The sequence below is a fragment of the Prenolepis imparis genome, unplaced genomic scaffold, assembly GCF_030444845.1.
Source record: "Prenolepis imparis isolate NDT839.2.m4 unplaced genomic scaffold, iyPreImpa1.0 SCAF_2, whole genome shotgun sequence".
Lineage (NCBI taxonomy): Eukaryota > Metazoa > Arthropoda > Insecta > Hymenoptera > Formicidae > Prenolepis > Prenolepis imparis.
Genome location: NW_028141160.1, coordinates 1813062 through 1826813, shown reverse-complemented (window position 1 = coordinate 1826813; position 13752 = coordinate 1813062). Strand labels below are relative to the sequence as shown.

The 13752-nt window shown below is 33.2% G+C and overlaps 1 protein-coding gene across 1 annotated transcript; it reads left to right on the top strand.

Moving 5' to 3' along the window:
• Window positions 1-2870: 2870 nt before the first annotated feature.
• Window positions 2871-10338, top strand: LOC145948921 (uncharacterized). Its single transcript, XM_083058505.1, has 3 exons — window positions 2871-3180; window positions 6803-7381; window positions 7496-10338. The coding sequence occupies exons 1-3, from the start codon at window positions 2871-2873 to the stop codon at window positions 10336-10338; spliced, it is 3732 nt and encodes a 1243-aa protein (XP_082914631.1).
• Window positions 10339-13752: the final 3414 nt, after the last annotated feature.

Genomic DNA, 13752 nt, shown 5'->3' with positions numbered 1-13752 from the left:
TCCTAAGTTTTGAACCTGGGATCCCACAATCACTACTCTTGTGCTCTCCCGCTGCACCAGCGGTACTAGTTGAAACTGTGTCTTTCTTTAGACCTTATAACAAACATGAAAATTTCTCTAAATATCCAGTATAAAAAAATATTATTTACAAGCATTGGACGAAAAGCTCGAACACGGATCAACTTAAATTCAATACAGATTCACCATAAAATAGGAGATCAAAATCGGTAAAGAGTCAACTGCGATCTCTCTCTCTTTCCTTGTGTGTGTGTTAAACAATATATTTTTAATATTTATGATTTAATACATATGAGATTTCAGCACATACACACACGCGCGCATGCGCGCACGCATGCACACACGTGCCTGTGTGTTTGCTGAAATCTCATTAAATCATTAAATATTAAAAATATATTGTTTAAGTATAAACATGTCTTTTCATTAAAAGAAATCATGGGAGTTTCAAATGTGAAATAAATTTTTTAAGTAAAAAATAATTATTCTTCAAACATCTAAAAAACATTTTTTTCAATGTTAAAATTAAAATTTTTTTAATAAATAAAAAGTGACTCATTATTTTAATGTTTTAAAAAATACTTTCTAAGCTTTTAAAAAATATTTTTACGTATTTGTTTTCTACTTGGTGTTATTGAAATGCGTGATGTTTTTTCAGTGTATAAACTGTAGATTTATGTTTAAACAGGTAATGAAAAGTTACTTAAGTGGTCCTCGGCATCAATACAAAAGGCAGGATTATGTGCAGACCATTTTAATAAAGAAGATTTCATAAGCTGTACGAAGTTACATAGTAGAAGAAACCCCATACCATGGGGCCCAAAGGATACTGAGATTCCATATCTTGTCAAAGATAATGTTGAAAAAATTACAGAAGAAGGCAAAACTAATGAAAATATTGTACAAGGAAATGTTAACCATTCAGGAAATCAAGACTGCATTCTAATGGAAGTCGAAACGCATACCGATTTTCAAGTAAACGTTGAAGAGGCCAAAAAGAACAATACAAATGAAGAAGTAGCCATAATAAAAATGGCGACACGTAAGAGATGTTACCCTTCCGGAAAAGAACTTTTCTGCAATTTCGGAGATGACTTCGCAGACGATGAGTGGTTTAATAATGAAAATCCACTTCCACTATTTTTGGATAATTACTCGCAGAAAGAAGTGAAAGCGAACATGATAAAAAAGCGAATAAAAAAACCGCAAGAAAAGTCTGCTCCTCAAAAAATGTATAATAAAGATGAATTCTCCGAAATAGAAAAATTAAAAAAAGAAAATTTGAGTCTAAAAAAACTTCTTATGGAGAGGAAGAGAAAACAAAAAAATATGCGCGCTATGTTGAAACATCGCAATATTGAAATCCGGAAAAACAAGAACGTTTGCAAACACAGTATAAATGAATTTTTAGATGGAAAGAAATGTCTGAAACCAGTTGCGAGAACTATGATAAAACTTCAACTACATAAGGGAAAAAAAGCATACACAAAAGAAGAAAAAGATTTAGCGAAACAAATGTTTTATTATTCCGCAAGTGGATATTCACGGATGAGAAAGGCTGGACTAAATCTTCCATCAGAATCTTCCGTCAGAAATTGGATATCTGAAACAGAAATTCGACCAGGTTTTTGTGAAGAAATATTTTATAAAATTCGAGAAAATTTGTCCAAACTACCACCTTCTCAAAGAGTTTGCTGTTTAAAATTCGATGAGATGTCAATCAAAAAATTTGAAGAATACAGCCGAAAATATGATCTCATCGAGGGATTAATAGATCTCGGACCCCTGGGACGACACGATGAACCAGCGGGACATATTCTACTATTTTGCCTTGATAGCATTAATGCGGAAAATCGTTGGCGGCAAATAGTAGCATACTTTTTGACTGGAAAAAGTTCAACACATAAGGAGATTATTGAACTCACCGAGATATGTTTACAAAAATTAAAAGATGTAGGGGCAAATGTACAGATAATCACATGTGACCAAGGTGGAGCAAATAGAAAAGCTTTTAATAATTGGAAAATTACTCCACATGAACCGTTTCTTTCATTAAACAATGAAACGTATTTTACTTCTTTTGATTGGCCCCATCTTATCAAGAGGTTGATTAGCCAGTTGAGATCTCATAAGTATATTTATGTTAATGGCGAAATCATTATGTCTTTTTTGACTTATTTGCAACATGGCAATTTGACAGAAAATTAAATACTTCAAATTTATTGAGTCACATTACCTACACGCACTTTTACCCAAACAATTTTGAAGTCATGAATGTGAAAAGAGCATTTCAAATGTTAAGTGCAAGATTTGCTGCAGCAATGTCAACAGCAGGCCAAAGCAATGTGTTAAATAGTTCTTCATGGAAAGCATCTGCAGAATTTGTTTACAAAATGAATAAAGTAATAGATGCTATGAATGTATATTATTTAAATAATTGGAAAGGAGAAAAGGGTCCGTTATCAGATGATAATGCAATGGTTGAAGAATTATTAACGTCTTTCATTAAATGGAGTTCGAAGTGGAGTACTTCCCCCAACAAGATATCAAGACCTCCATGCTTTGATGGAATGATTACGACTGTGCAAGCAATTTTATCAACGTATCGTTCCATCAAACAACACTATCCGGATTTCAAGCTTGCCACTGCATTATGTAACCAAGATTCTGTAGAACATACATTTGGAAAAATTAGAGGACGCGGAGGATTCAACCGTAATCCAACTGCTAGAATGGTACGGTTAACGTTGTGGCACATTTTATCAAGTGGATATATTTATGGAAGCGACAGAGGAAATGTAACTTGTCAAGAAACATTTTCATTAACGGATGGTACATCGATAGTTCGTGATGAAATGGAAAATAACAGTATTCCATTACAAGAAGAATTTACTTGTTTAACTGAAATGGATGACGACTCTGATAATTTCATTGCAATAGCCTTTGAAGAAATTACTAAATATTCTGACAATCTAGAAATAACAAAGACCAACAAGGAGAACTTAAATTCAGAGGCAGAAGCATATGAAAGAAATGCAATTTCATATTTCGCAGGATATATTGCTCGCTACGGTTACAAGAATACGAAGTGCGACAGCTGCCGTGAAAAAACTTTGAAAACACCGATGGAAGAATTAAACAACAATGAAATCTATATTCAGCTACGTGAATATGAACATCAAGACGAAGATGATCCTGAAATAGAATGGCTATCAAGGCCAACGGATTCATTTTTTAATATTATTACACTACAACTTGAAGCAATGAATTCATATTATAAGATGTATTGGCATTTCAAAGATGTGAAGAAAAAACTCCTTGACATTTGTGTAAAGCACGTCCAGCATGCTGATGAAGATTGGTTTAACCAGAACAACGAGTGTTATCCACATAGAATTCAAATGTTGGACTTTATGTTAAGAGTCAAAATATATGCAATTACAAAAAAGAATAATAATGGAGGAAGAGAAGGAATAAATACAGTAGCATCTGGAAGATCAAAAGAAATAAAGACAAAATGTCAAAAACTAAAGAACATAAAACATATGTAATTATGATCGGTGTTAATAGTCCGTCCTGATTTCAAGATCATTTTAAAAGTAATAATGTCTTAATAAGATGCTAATACAATACTGGAATTGGTCAACATCTGGCAAGACTTATGAATTTGTTGGGTAAATATAGTTTATTATACAATCTAATATCACATTAAATCTAATTGTTTTTACAAAATATTGTAATATATTATATTTCCACAGGTTAAAACGATATAAATTGTCTGAATTGACAGTTACTTGACTGGTTTAATGGATTACGGATGCGCGACCTAACAGATTATGGCTATAGGAGAATAGATTTGAAATATTCTACAGTTTTCAAATTAAAGATTACTTTGAACGAACTCTTAAGCATCGCATACTCCCTAGAAATGTACAGTGGAAACTTTTGGAAAAAGTATGTTTTAATCTTATGATATTATTATAAGCGGGGAGCACACACTTTTGCATAAATGTGTATAGGAAAGTCTATTCGAATCTTTCAAAGAGTGCCGTGAAAAAAGAAAAAGATCTGGTTGCTATGCAGCTGTTTATCGTAGTTCGTTTTATGAAGGTTTTTTTTAATGTTTGAATCGACACGGTGCGCATCGTACGGAAATAACAAGATCATCTGAGATACATCGATACATATTTGGTTTATTACATATATCTGGTTAGGAAGGTCGACTTTGTCCAATTGGGGACATCATGTAAGTACATATCATGATAGTCGATACCTTCCATCAAGCCAATTATTTGAGGCTAGCCGCAAGGCGATCATCCAAATTCTATCTTTGCCTTATGGTGATTTATCCGCAAGGCGATCATCCAAATTCTATCTTTGCCTTATGGTGATTTATCCGCAAGGCGATCATCCAAATTCTATCTTTGCCTTATGGTGATTTATATTTTTATCAATCTAATCTTATCTAAGCTGATTAATATTTTCTCTGCCTTAAAAGGTGATATCTGAAAACTATAAAACTCTTATTCATATTTTGCCTTACGGTGATATTATCCATAATCATTTTTATCTAGCCTTACGGTGATATCATTTAATTCATATTTTTATATATCTAATGCCGTATAGTGATACTATCTCAATTTTCATATTTTCTTTGTCACATTGAGCGCGTCAAGCGTGAGTCGGAAAATATAATATCCTATGACTATATAATTATATTTCCTAATTTCTTTATAGACGCAGGAATTCTTTACTGATATATATATTTCCTGGTTCCTGTTTCTAAGATGAAGACAACTCCTATATAACCTGTACTACATTCAGTCCTGTACATAATATGAAATAACGTCGTAAAACAAGGAAGGATTATACATAGCAAGAATATTGTATGAATTGATATTAATCTTGGAATAAGAGTTAAGAAGTTACGTTCGGTACGTACAAAATTACATTTTATTGTTATCGAACATTTTTTGGTCCTTTGAGCCGGATACCAAGCTTTTCAAGATGTCTAATATAGAAGCAAAGATCGCTTTACAAAAAAGTCGATTTAATCTAATACAAGATGCAGCGGATTTTGATATCGTAGAAATTTCACGTTTAAATCGTCAATTAATTAATACACGTTTGGATTTGCTTGATCAGAATTGGTCTAAATTTCAAGTAGAACATGAAAATTTATATCTTGAGATACTTTCTGAGAATAATGATCAATCATATATTAAAGAACACATGTATGAACGTTGTCAAGCGTTTTATGTATATTCTCGTGCTAAATTACTTACATATCGAGATGATTTAGAAACGGTAGATCGGCAATCTCGACCTACTCATTCGGAACATGTAGCATCATCTACCTCACAATTACCTCGCAGTGCTTTACCTTGTATAAAATTACCAAGCTTTTCAGGAGATTATCAATCATGGAGATCATTCCATGATTTATTTGTTTCTTTGATTCACGATAATGAAGATTTATCAAACGTAGAGAAGATGCATTATTTGAAGACATGTGTAACTGGTGAAGCGTCTCGGTTAATGTATAATTTGCCTATTTCTGGTGAAAATTTTACTGTTGCATGGGATATATTAGTTTCAAGATACGAGAATAAACGATTTTTGATTACTACTCAATTGGATAGAATTACAAATTTAAAGCCGCTTAAAACAAAATGCGCTCAAGGTCTCAGAACTCTTTTGACAACCATATCAGAAGCTATTGGTGCTTTACGTGCTTTGAACTGTGAAGTAGATCATTGGGATCCATTATTATTACATCAGCTCGTAAGAATACTTGATCCTGAAACTCGAGAAGCATGGGAGGTTAAACTTGATTCAACCTCTTCATATCCGACTTACTTACAATTTGAAGAATTTCTTATTGGGAGGACACGAGCTTTAGAGAATCTTAATTTACATAATAATACTTTCTCTTCCGGATCACATAAGGATAAAGATCATTCCTCTTTTGGAAAGTCTCGTACAAAAATAGCTGCTCATGTAGCTACATCATCTAATCAAAATTCTTTTACTAATTCTTTTATTTGCCCGCTATGTGGATCTTCACATTTTTTAGCAAAGTGCGATCAATATCATTCGAAAACTCAGCAACAACGAAGGGATATTATTATGAAGCATCGACGATGTTTTAATTGTCTTGGCCCACATGTAGCAAGCAAATGTAATTCTTTAAAAAGATGTCTCAAATGTGGAAAGAAGCATCATACTTCAATTCATGACATCAACGCGTCTTCATCAAAACATTTTGGTGAAAAATCATCTAAGATAGATAATGCTCAATCTACTCAATCTAAAGAAAATCCACAGTCACAACCTTCAATAGAATGACAAAACAAATTATGTGCTCATCAATCTGGACAAGCAAATTCTTTACCAAAATTTACGTTATTAGCTACGAGTAGAGCCATATTACATAAAAATAAAGATGTAAATTTTGCAGTACGTTTATTAATAGATCAAGGATCAGAATTATCTTTTATTTCAGAAAATTTAGTAAATCATGCACAACTAAAACGCAGTTCAGCTTCAATACCACTTCTTGGAGTCGGTGGTACATATTCCGGTCACACTAAAGGGAGTGTTACAATAAAATTACAGTCCATCTATGATCCAACTTATAATTGTACAATCGAAGCCTACGTGTTACCTCGTCTAACAACCAAATTACCGCCTTTTAACGCGTCTTGTCATACTTGGTCTCATATTGCTGGACTTCAACTTGCGGATCCTGATTTTTTTTGTTCTGGTCATATTCATATCATTTTAGGTTCAGATAATTATGGCTCGGTAATTCTGCCAGGATTAATACGAGGTGATTTGTCAACGCCTATTGCTCAGCAAACTATTTTCGGATGGGTTCTTTCAGGACCAATATCAGAGAATGATTTATCTAATTCAGCAAGAACGTATCATTGTACTTTGGATCATGATTTACAAGATCTTATTGCTAGATTTTGGAATCAAGAGGAACTACCTACTACAACGGAATCTAAATTAAGTGAGGACGAAGAAGAGTGTGAACGACATTTTTTGTCGACTCATACAAGAGATGCTACTGGAAGATATGTTGTACGTCTTCCTCTTAAATCAAATCCTTCACTTCTGGGTGATTCAAAACAAAAGGCACTATGTTGCCTCAATAGATTATTTCAACGATTTACTTCAAATCCCAAGTTTCAAGAACTCTATGTTGATTTCATAGAAGAATACAAAACATTGGGTCATATGATGTTAGCTGATATTTCCGGAAATAATAATTCTCCTATACACTATTTACCACACCATGGAGTTCTTCGAGAAAGCAGTCGTACCACAAAATTAAGAGTTGTTTTTAATGGGTCTAGCCGTACAAACAGTGGTTATTCTCTTAATGATCTGCTTCACGCAGGCGCAAAACTTCAGACAGATATTTCAGATATTCTTATATGGATTCGTACACATCGATTTCTTTTTTCTACAGATATAGTTAAAATGTTTCGACAAATTGCTCTTAATCCTGACGATTGGGATTTACAAAGGATATTGTGGCGAGGTTCTGAAAATCAACTGGTAGCTTTTAGACTCACAACTGTAACTTATGGACTTGTCTGTGCTCCGTTTCTTGCATTACGAGCATTACAACAATTAGTAACCGACGAAGGTCATCATTTTCCTAAGGCTGTTATTCCTTTGACAAAGGGAAGATATGTTGATGATATCTTTGGAGGAGCGGATTCAATTTCGGAAGTTAAAGAGATTGTCAATCAACTTATTCAATTATGTGCAGCGGGTGGATTTCCTTTGCAGAAATGGAGTAGTAATTGTAGAGAGATTCTGCCAATGTCGATGTCGGGTGAAGAATGTGAAGAATCGTCATCTGCTGTGGAAATTGAATCTACACTTTGCAAGATATTAGGTCTTATTTGGAGACCCGACTCGGACACGTTTCATTTCTCAGCTTTACCAACATCTACTACAAAATATACTAAAAGGATAATTTCTTCTGAAATCGCAAAATTATATGATCCATTAGGACTTATCGCACCTATTCTTATAACAGCCAAAATCTTTCTTCAAGAACTCTGGTTAAGAAAGATTGAATGGGATGAACCTCTTTCTCAAGACATGCAATATCGTTGGGAGAATTTTCGAAAACAACTTCAGCATCTAGATCAATTAGCAATTCCTAGATGGTTTGGTTATGTTCATTCCAATACTTCTGTTGAAATTCATGGATTTTCAGATGCATCAGAATTAGCCATGGCAGCTGTGATTTATATAAGAATTTCCAGTAACGATGGTAAAATATCTACTCAACTGATTTGTTCCAAGACAAAGGTTACACCAATTAAACGGCTTACGATTCCACGTCTTGAACTTGTTGCGGCTTTGTTATTAGCGCGATTAACTGTACATACTTTAAAAGCACTAGCACTTTCTGACGTACCGGTGTTTTGTTGGTCTGATTCATCTGTAACTCTTTCTTGGATTTCGGCTCATCCAACCAAATGGAAAGATTTTGTTCGTAATCGTGTATCTACTATACAAGAATTATTACCTTATGGATCTTGGCATTTTGTTCCTGGGAAAGAAAATCCTGCGGATTGTGCATCTCGTGGTTTAAGGCCAGATCAATTAATTAAATTTGATCTGTGGTGGAAAGGACCAAATTGGCTTTCTGAGTCTCCATCATCTTGGCCTTCTTTCAAATGTAAAGAGTTACCGGAAACTGGTTTGGAAGAACGATCAAGACAAGTCATGATTGCTGTCACCCATCAACCTTTATACTGGGAATTGTTGGATAAGTACTCTTCACTCATGAAATTATTACGAATTACTTCTATTTGTCGCAGATTTATTCGTTGTCTCCGTAGAGAATCACAATCAACACTGATTAAACATCCCATAACACCCATGGAAATCGAGAAGAGTCGTAATTTTTGGGTACGAATTGTACAACAAGCATGGTTTTCGAACGAGATTCGTATAATTTCTAATAGAGAGCATTTGCCTAGATCCAACCCTTTGATTCGCCTTACACCTTTTATAGACCATGAAGGATTACTTCGTATTGGAGGTCGTCTCCATAATGCACAGATAGAGTCTGACACAAAACATCCACTTATTTTACCAAGAAGATCTTCGTTAAGTACTTTGATCATTGATGATGCTCACAAAAGGACGCTACATGGAGGTACTCAAGTTACTCTCGGTTTTTTACGAAGTTCATATTGGATTATCGGTGGAAGAGCACCTGTACGTTCTTACATCCTAAGATGTGGAAGGTGTGCACGGTATCGCGGAATTCGAGCGAAACAGCTCATGGGTCAATTACCATCATCACGTGTGACTCCAGCAAGACCTTTTTATAACACAGGTTTAGATTATGCTGGTCCCGTGATATTGAAGACTTGGAGAGGGCGAGCGGCAAAAACTTATAAAGGCTATTTAGCTATATTTGTTTGTCTCACAACATCAGCAATACATATAGAAGTAGTTACGGATTATACCACTGATGCTTTTATAGCTGCCTATAAACGGTTTACTGGTAGAAGAGGTATATGTGCTACGCTACAAAGTGATTGTGGAACAAACTTTGTTGGAGCTGATGCAACTTTAAGACGTTTTTTCGAGTCATCTTCTAATGAATTACGTGACCTTGCCTATCTTCTCGCTAAAGATAACACTGAATGGAAATTTAATCCTCCATCAACCCCTCATTTTGGAGGAAAGTGGGAAGCAGCTGTAAAATCTATTAAATTTCATTTACAACGAATTTTAAAGGATACTATATTAACGTATGAAGAAATGACAACGATAACTGTACAAATAGAAGCAGTGTTAAATTCAAGGCCATTATGTCCTTTATCAGATGATGCATCTGACTATTCACCCCTGACTCCAGGACATTTTCTTATTGGAGAAGCACCAACTACATTACCGGAACCGAGTCTATTAACTGAAAAGACATCTTTGCTTTCACGCTGGCAATTACTTAAACAGAAAGTAGATCACTTTTGGTCAAGATGGTCTATAGAGTGTTTACAAAGGTATCAAGCCATTTCTAAATGGTATCACCCTTCGAATGAAATAAAGGAAGGATCCTTAGTATTAATTACGGATGAGCGTTACCCGCCAGGAAAGTGGCCCCTCGCAAGAGTCACACATTTACATCCAGGACCAGACGGTTTAACCAGAGTTGTTACAGTGAAAACTGCAAACTCTATTTACAAGAGACCTATAACAAAATTATGTATTATCCCAACTGATCCTGAAATTTATTCAACAAATCTATTGTTGAATGCGGGCGGAGAAAATGTATAGGAAAGTCTATTCGAATCTTTCAAAGAGTGCCGTGAAAAAAGAAAAAGATCTGGTTGCTATGCAGCTGTTTATCGTAGTTCGTTTTATGAAGGTTTTTTTTAATGTTTGAATCGACACGGTGCGCATCGTACGGAAATAACAAGATCATCTGAGATACATCGATACATATTTGGTTTATTACATATATCTGGTTAGGAAGGTCGACTTTGTCCAATTGGGGACATCATGTAAGTACATATCATGATAGTCGATACCTTCCATTAAGCCAATTATTTGAGGCTAGCCGCAAGGCGATCATCCAAATTCTATCTTTGCCTTATGGTGATTTATCCGCAAGGCGATCATTCAAATTCTATCTTTGCCTTATGGTGATTTATCCGCAAGGCGATCATCCAAATTCTATCTTTGCCTTATGGTGATTTATATCTTTATCAATCTAATCTTATCTAAGCTGATTAATATTTTCTCTGCCTTAAAAGATGATATCTGAAAACTATAAAACTCTTATTCATATTTTGCCTTACGGTGATATTATCCATAATCATTTTTATCTAGCCTTACGGTGATATCATTTAATTCATATTTTTATATATCTAATGCCGTATAGTGATACTATCTCAATTTTCATATTTTCTTTGTCACATTGAGCGCGTCAAGCGTGAGTCGGAAAATATAATATCCTATGACTATATAATTATATTTCCTAATTTCTTTATAGACGCAGGAATTCTTTACTGATATATATATTTCCTGGTTCCTGTTTCTAAGATGAAGACAACTCCTATATAACCTGTACTACATTCAGTCCTGTACATAATATGAAATAACGTCGTAAAACAAGGAAGGATTATACATAGCAAGAATATTGTATGAATTGATATTAATCTTGGAATAAGAGTTAAGAAGTTACGTTCGGTACGTACAAAATTACATTTTATTGTTATCGAACAAAATGCATAAGCATATGCATAAGAAAATAACTGATTGGTTCGTAAGCAAATGCATAAGAAAATGGATCAATCAATTTCCTTATGCATATGCTTATACGCACTTATGCAAAAGTGTGTGCTCCCCGCTTAAATATAAATTTACGACTTAAACGTTAGATGATATTTAATAATTTAATACCATTCTTTATAGGAAGTCATATCTGATACAGTATCAAAAGAACTGTCAATTCTAGAAGATCTTGATATATCATTAACATCAATGAAATTATATACGTATGCACTGGTAGTTGAAACCATGGCGTAACAATGTTCAATATATGGAGAATGTTGACGAATTTGACTCTATTCCAGATCCACCAACTGTTGCAGTTTATTAAACATCTCAGAAATGCGTTAAGGTATTATTAAATAGGCTTTTATATGATTTAATAATAAATTATAATATTAATATTAAATTAGTTAAGTAATTAGTTTAAATTTAATTAAGTTAGTATAAAATTAGTAATTAAATTAAATGAATTACTTAAATTATAGCGATAGTAACGTAAGCAAAAATAGATTATTATTATATAGATTATTAAAATAGATTATTATTATTATTATAGAATTTTAAATTAGTTAATAAGTTAAAATTAGTTAAGTAATAAGTTTAATTAAGTATTAGTCTTAGGGAGCTAAGGAATTTACCTTACTCGTGACCGCGCGTGTTTATTTGGACACTTATTGTGTGTCTCGGATGGCTTTCCCTCGCACCCCCTCGTGAACAGGTGGACCGAGTAGCTTGGGAGCGGGGGTGAGGCGGGGGTGCTTGCTATCAGAGACATTCGACCATGATCTACTGTTAAATATATAAACCTAGATTTTAAGATTGACCACGCTTTAATAAAGCAAAGAGCGAGAACGCAATCTTTTTCTCTTCTCCTCGTTCTGTACGCACTCCGCTTCAGTGACCATCCCTATATCCGCGACCTATCCTTATACTTATCTCTCTATGTGACCCGCCGTTTGATCGAAACTTCGACGGACACAATACAATTAGTAATAAGTTTAAATTAAATTTCATTAAGTTAGTAAGTTAGCAATTAAATTTAATTATTTAAATTATATAGATAGTAACGTAAGTAAGGTTTGATTTAAATAAGTAATTTTAACTTAATGTACTTTTGTATAAGAGTTTATTAGTAAAAATTTTATTAATTTATAAATTTCTTGAAAAAAAAGTAAAATATTAAATTAAAATTAATATTGAAAATTTTATTTTTAATTTATATTTAGAAGAGAGATTTTAGTCAATTTTTTAGTCTTCTAGTTTTTATTTTTTATATTAAATTTTAGATGTAAATTTAATTTCTATAAATTTAATATTATACATATATATATTATTTTAAAGTTTATTTATGGGATAATCTATATAAATTATTTAAAATTATTACGTAGACATAAATATTCGGTATATATTTATTATTTTTTATATACGCATATCCTTATATATTTAAAATGTATAAAATAATCATTATATAAATAAAATAGTTTTACAGAGAAATATTTTTAGAAATATTTTTATTTTTTAAAAATTCATACACTTTTTAAATTTTTAATCCGAATGTTTTCCGTAAGTTATGAAAAGTGTGTATTCTAACATTATTAGATTATTTAAGAAAATCTAAAAAATGTATAAATTTTTAAAAAGTAAAAATATTTCTAAAAATATTTCTCTGCAAAAATATTTTATTTATATTATGATTATTTTATACATTTTAAATATATAAAGATATGCATATCTAAAAACAATAAATATATGTTGAATATTTATGTCTACGTAATAAATAATACATATAACACATACAAAAAAAAAAAAAAAATTATGCCATCCTAAGTTTTGAACCTGGGATCCCACAATTACTATTATTACCGTCGTATTAACGATGCGACTTTTGACTTCGAAAATGACTTACTTCTTGGGAATGTAGTTAGTAGTTACTGCATTGGCCACTACTACGATATGGCGCTGAAATCAGTGAGAAATGCCGGTCTCGCCTTCATCCAGACCTTTGGCTATCTGTCTATTAATCTGTGTCATTACCAAAGAGAAACCTGAGAGCGGCCACCGCGATTCAGTGGACGCGTGTACTGATGCGCCCCCTGAGAAAGTAGACGTGAACTACGTCGTAACGCTCGGTAAAAAATATAGAATATGGTTCGAATCCGTGATATGGTTCATATCCAAACTATTCGGATAAGAACCGAGTTGAGAACCAGATGAGTCAGACAAGGACCAACAATCCATCGCTCTGACTTTTTCCCACCAACGAACGTCTCGCGGATTCATGCGGCGGCAGGCACGAGATTTCATCTTTCACGTGTAGCGTTTCCGTATTCGGAAAACAGAATTTCATGACGTTAATAAATAAATTAATTAATTAACCTGATCTAACAGATTTATTTTAATTATTATATATGTATA

Excerpts from the sequence above, each read along its gene's own strand:
- LOC145948921 (XM_083058505.1), top strand. The coding sequence starts at position 2,871 with ATGGAAAATAACAGTATTCCATTACAAGAAGAATTTACTTGTTTAACT. Across the intron at positions 3,181-6,802 it reads TGAAATCTATATTCAGCTAC|GTTCAGATAATTATGGCTCG; the intron begins GTGAATATGAAC and ends ATATCATTTTAG. Across the intron at positions 7,382-7,495 it reads TGTTTTTAATGGGTCTAGCC|ATATAGTTAAAATGTTTCGA; the intron begins GTACAAACAGTG and ends TTTTTTCTACAG.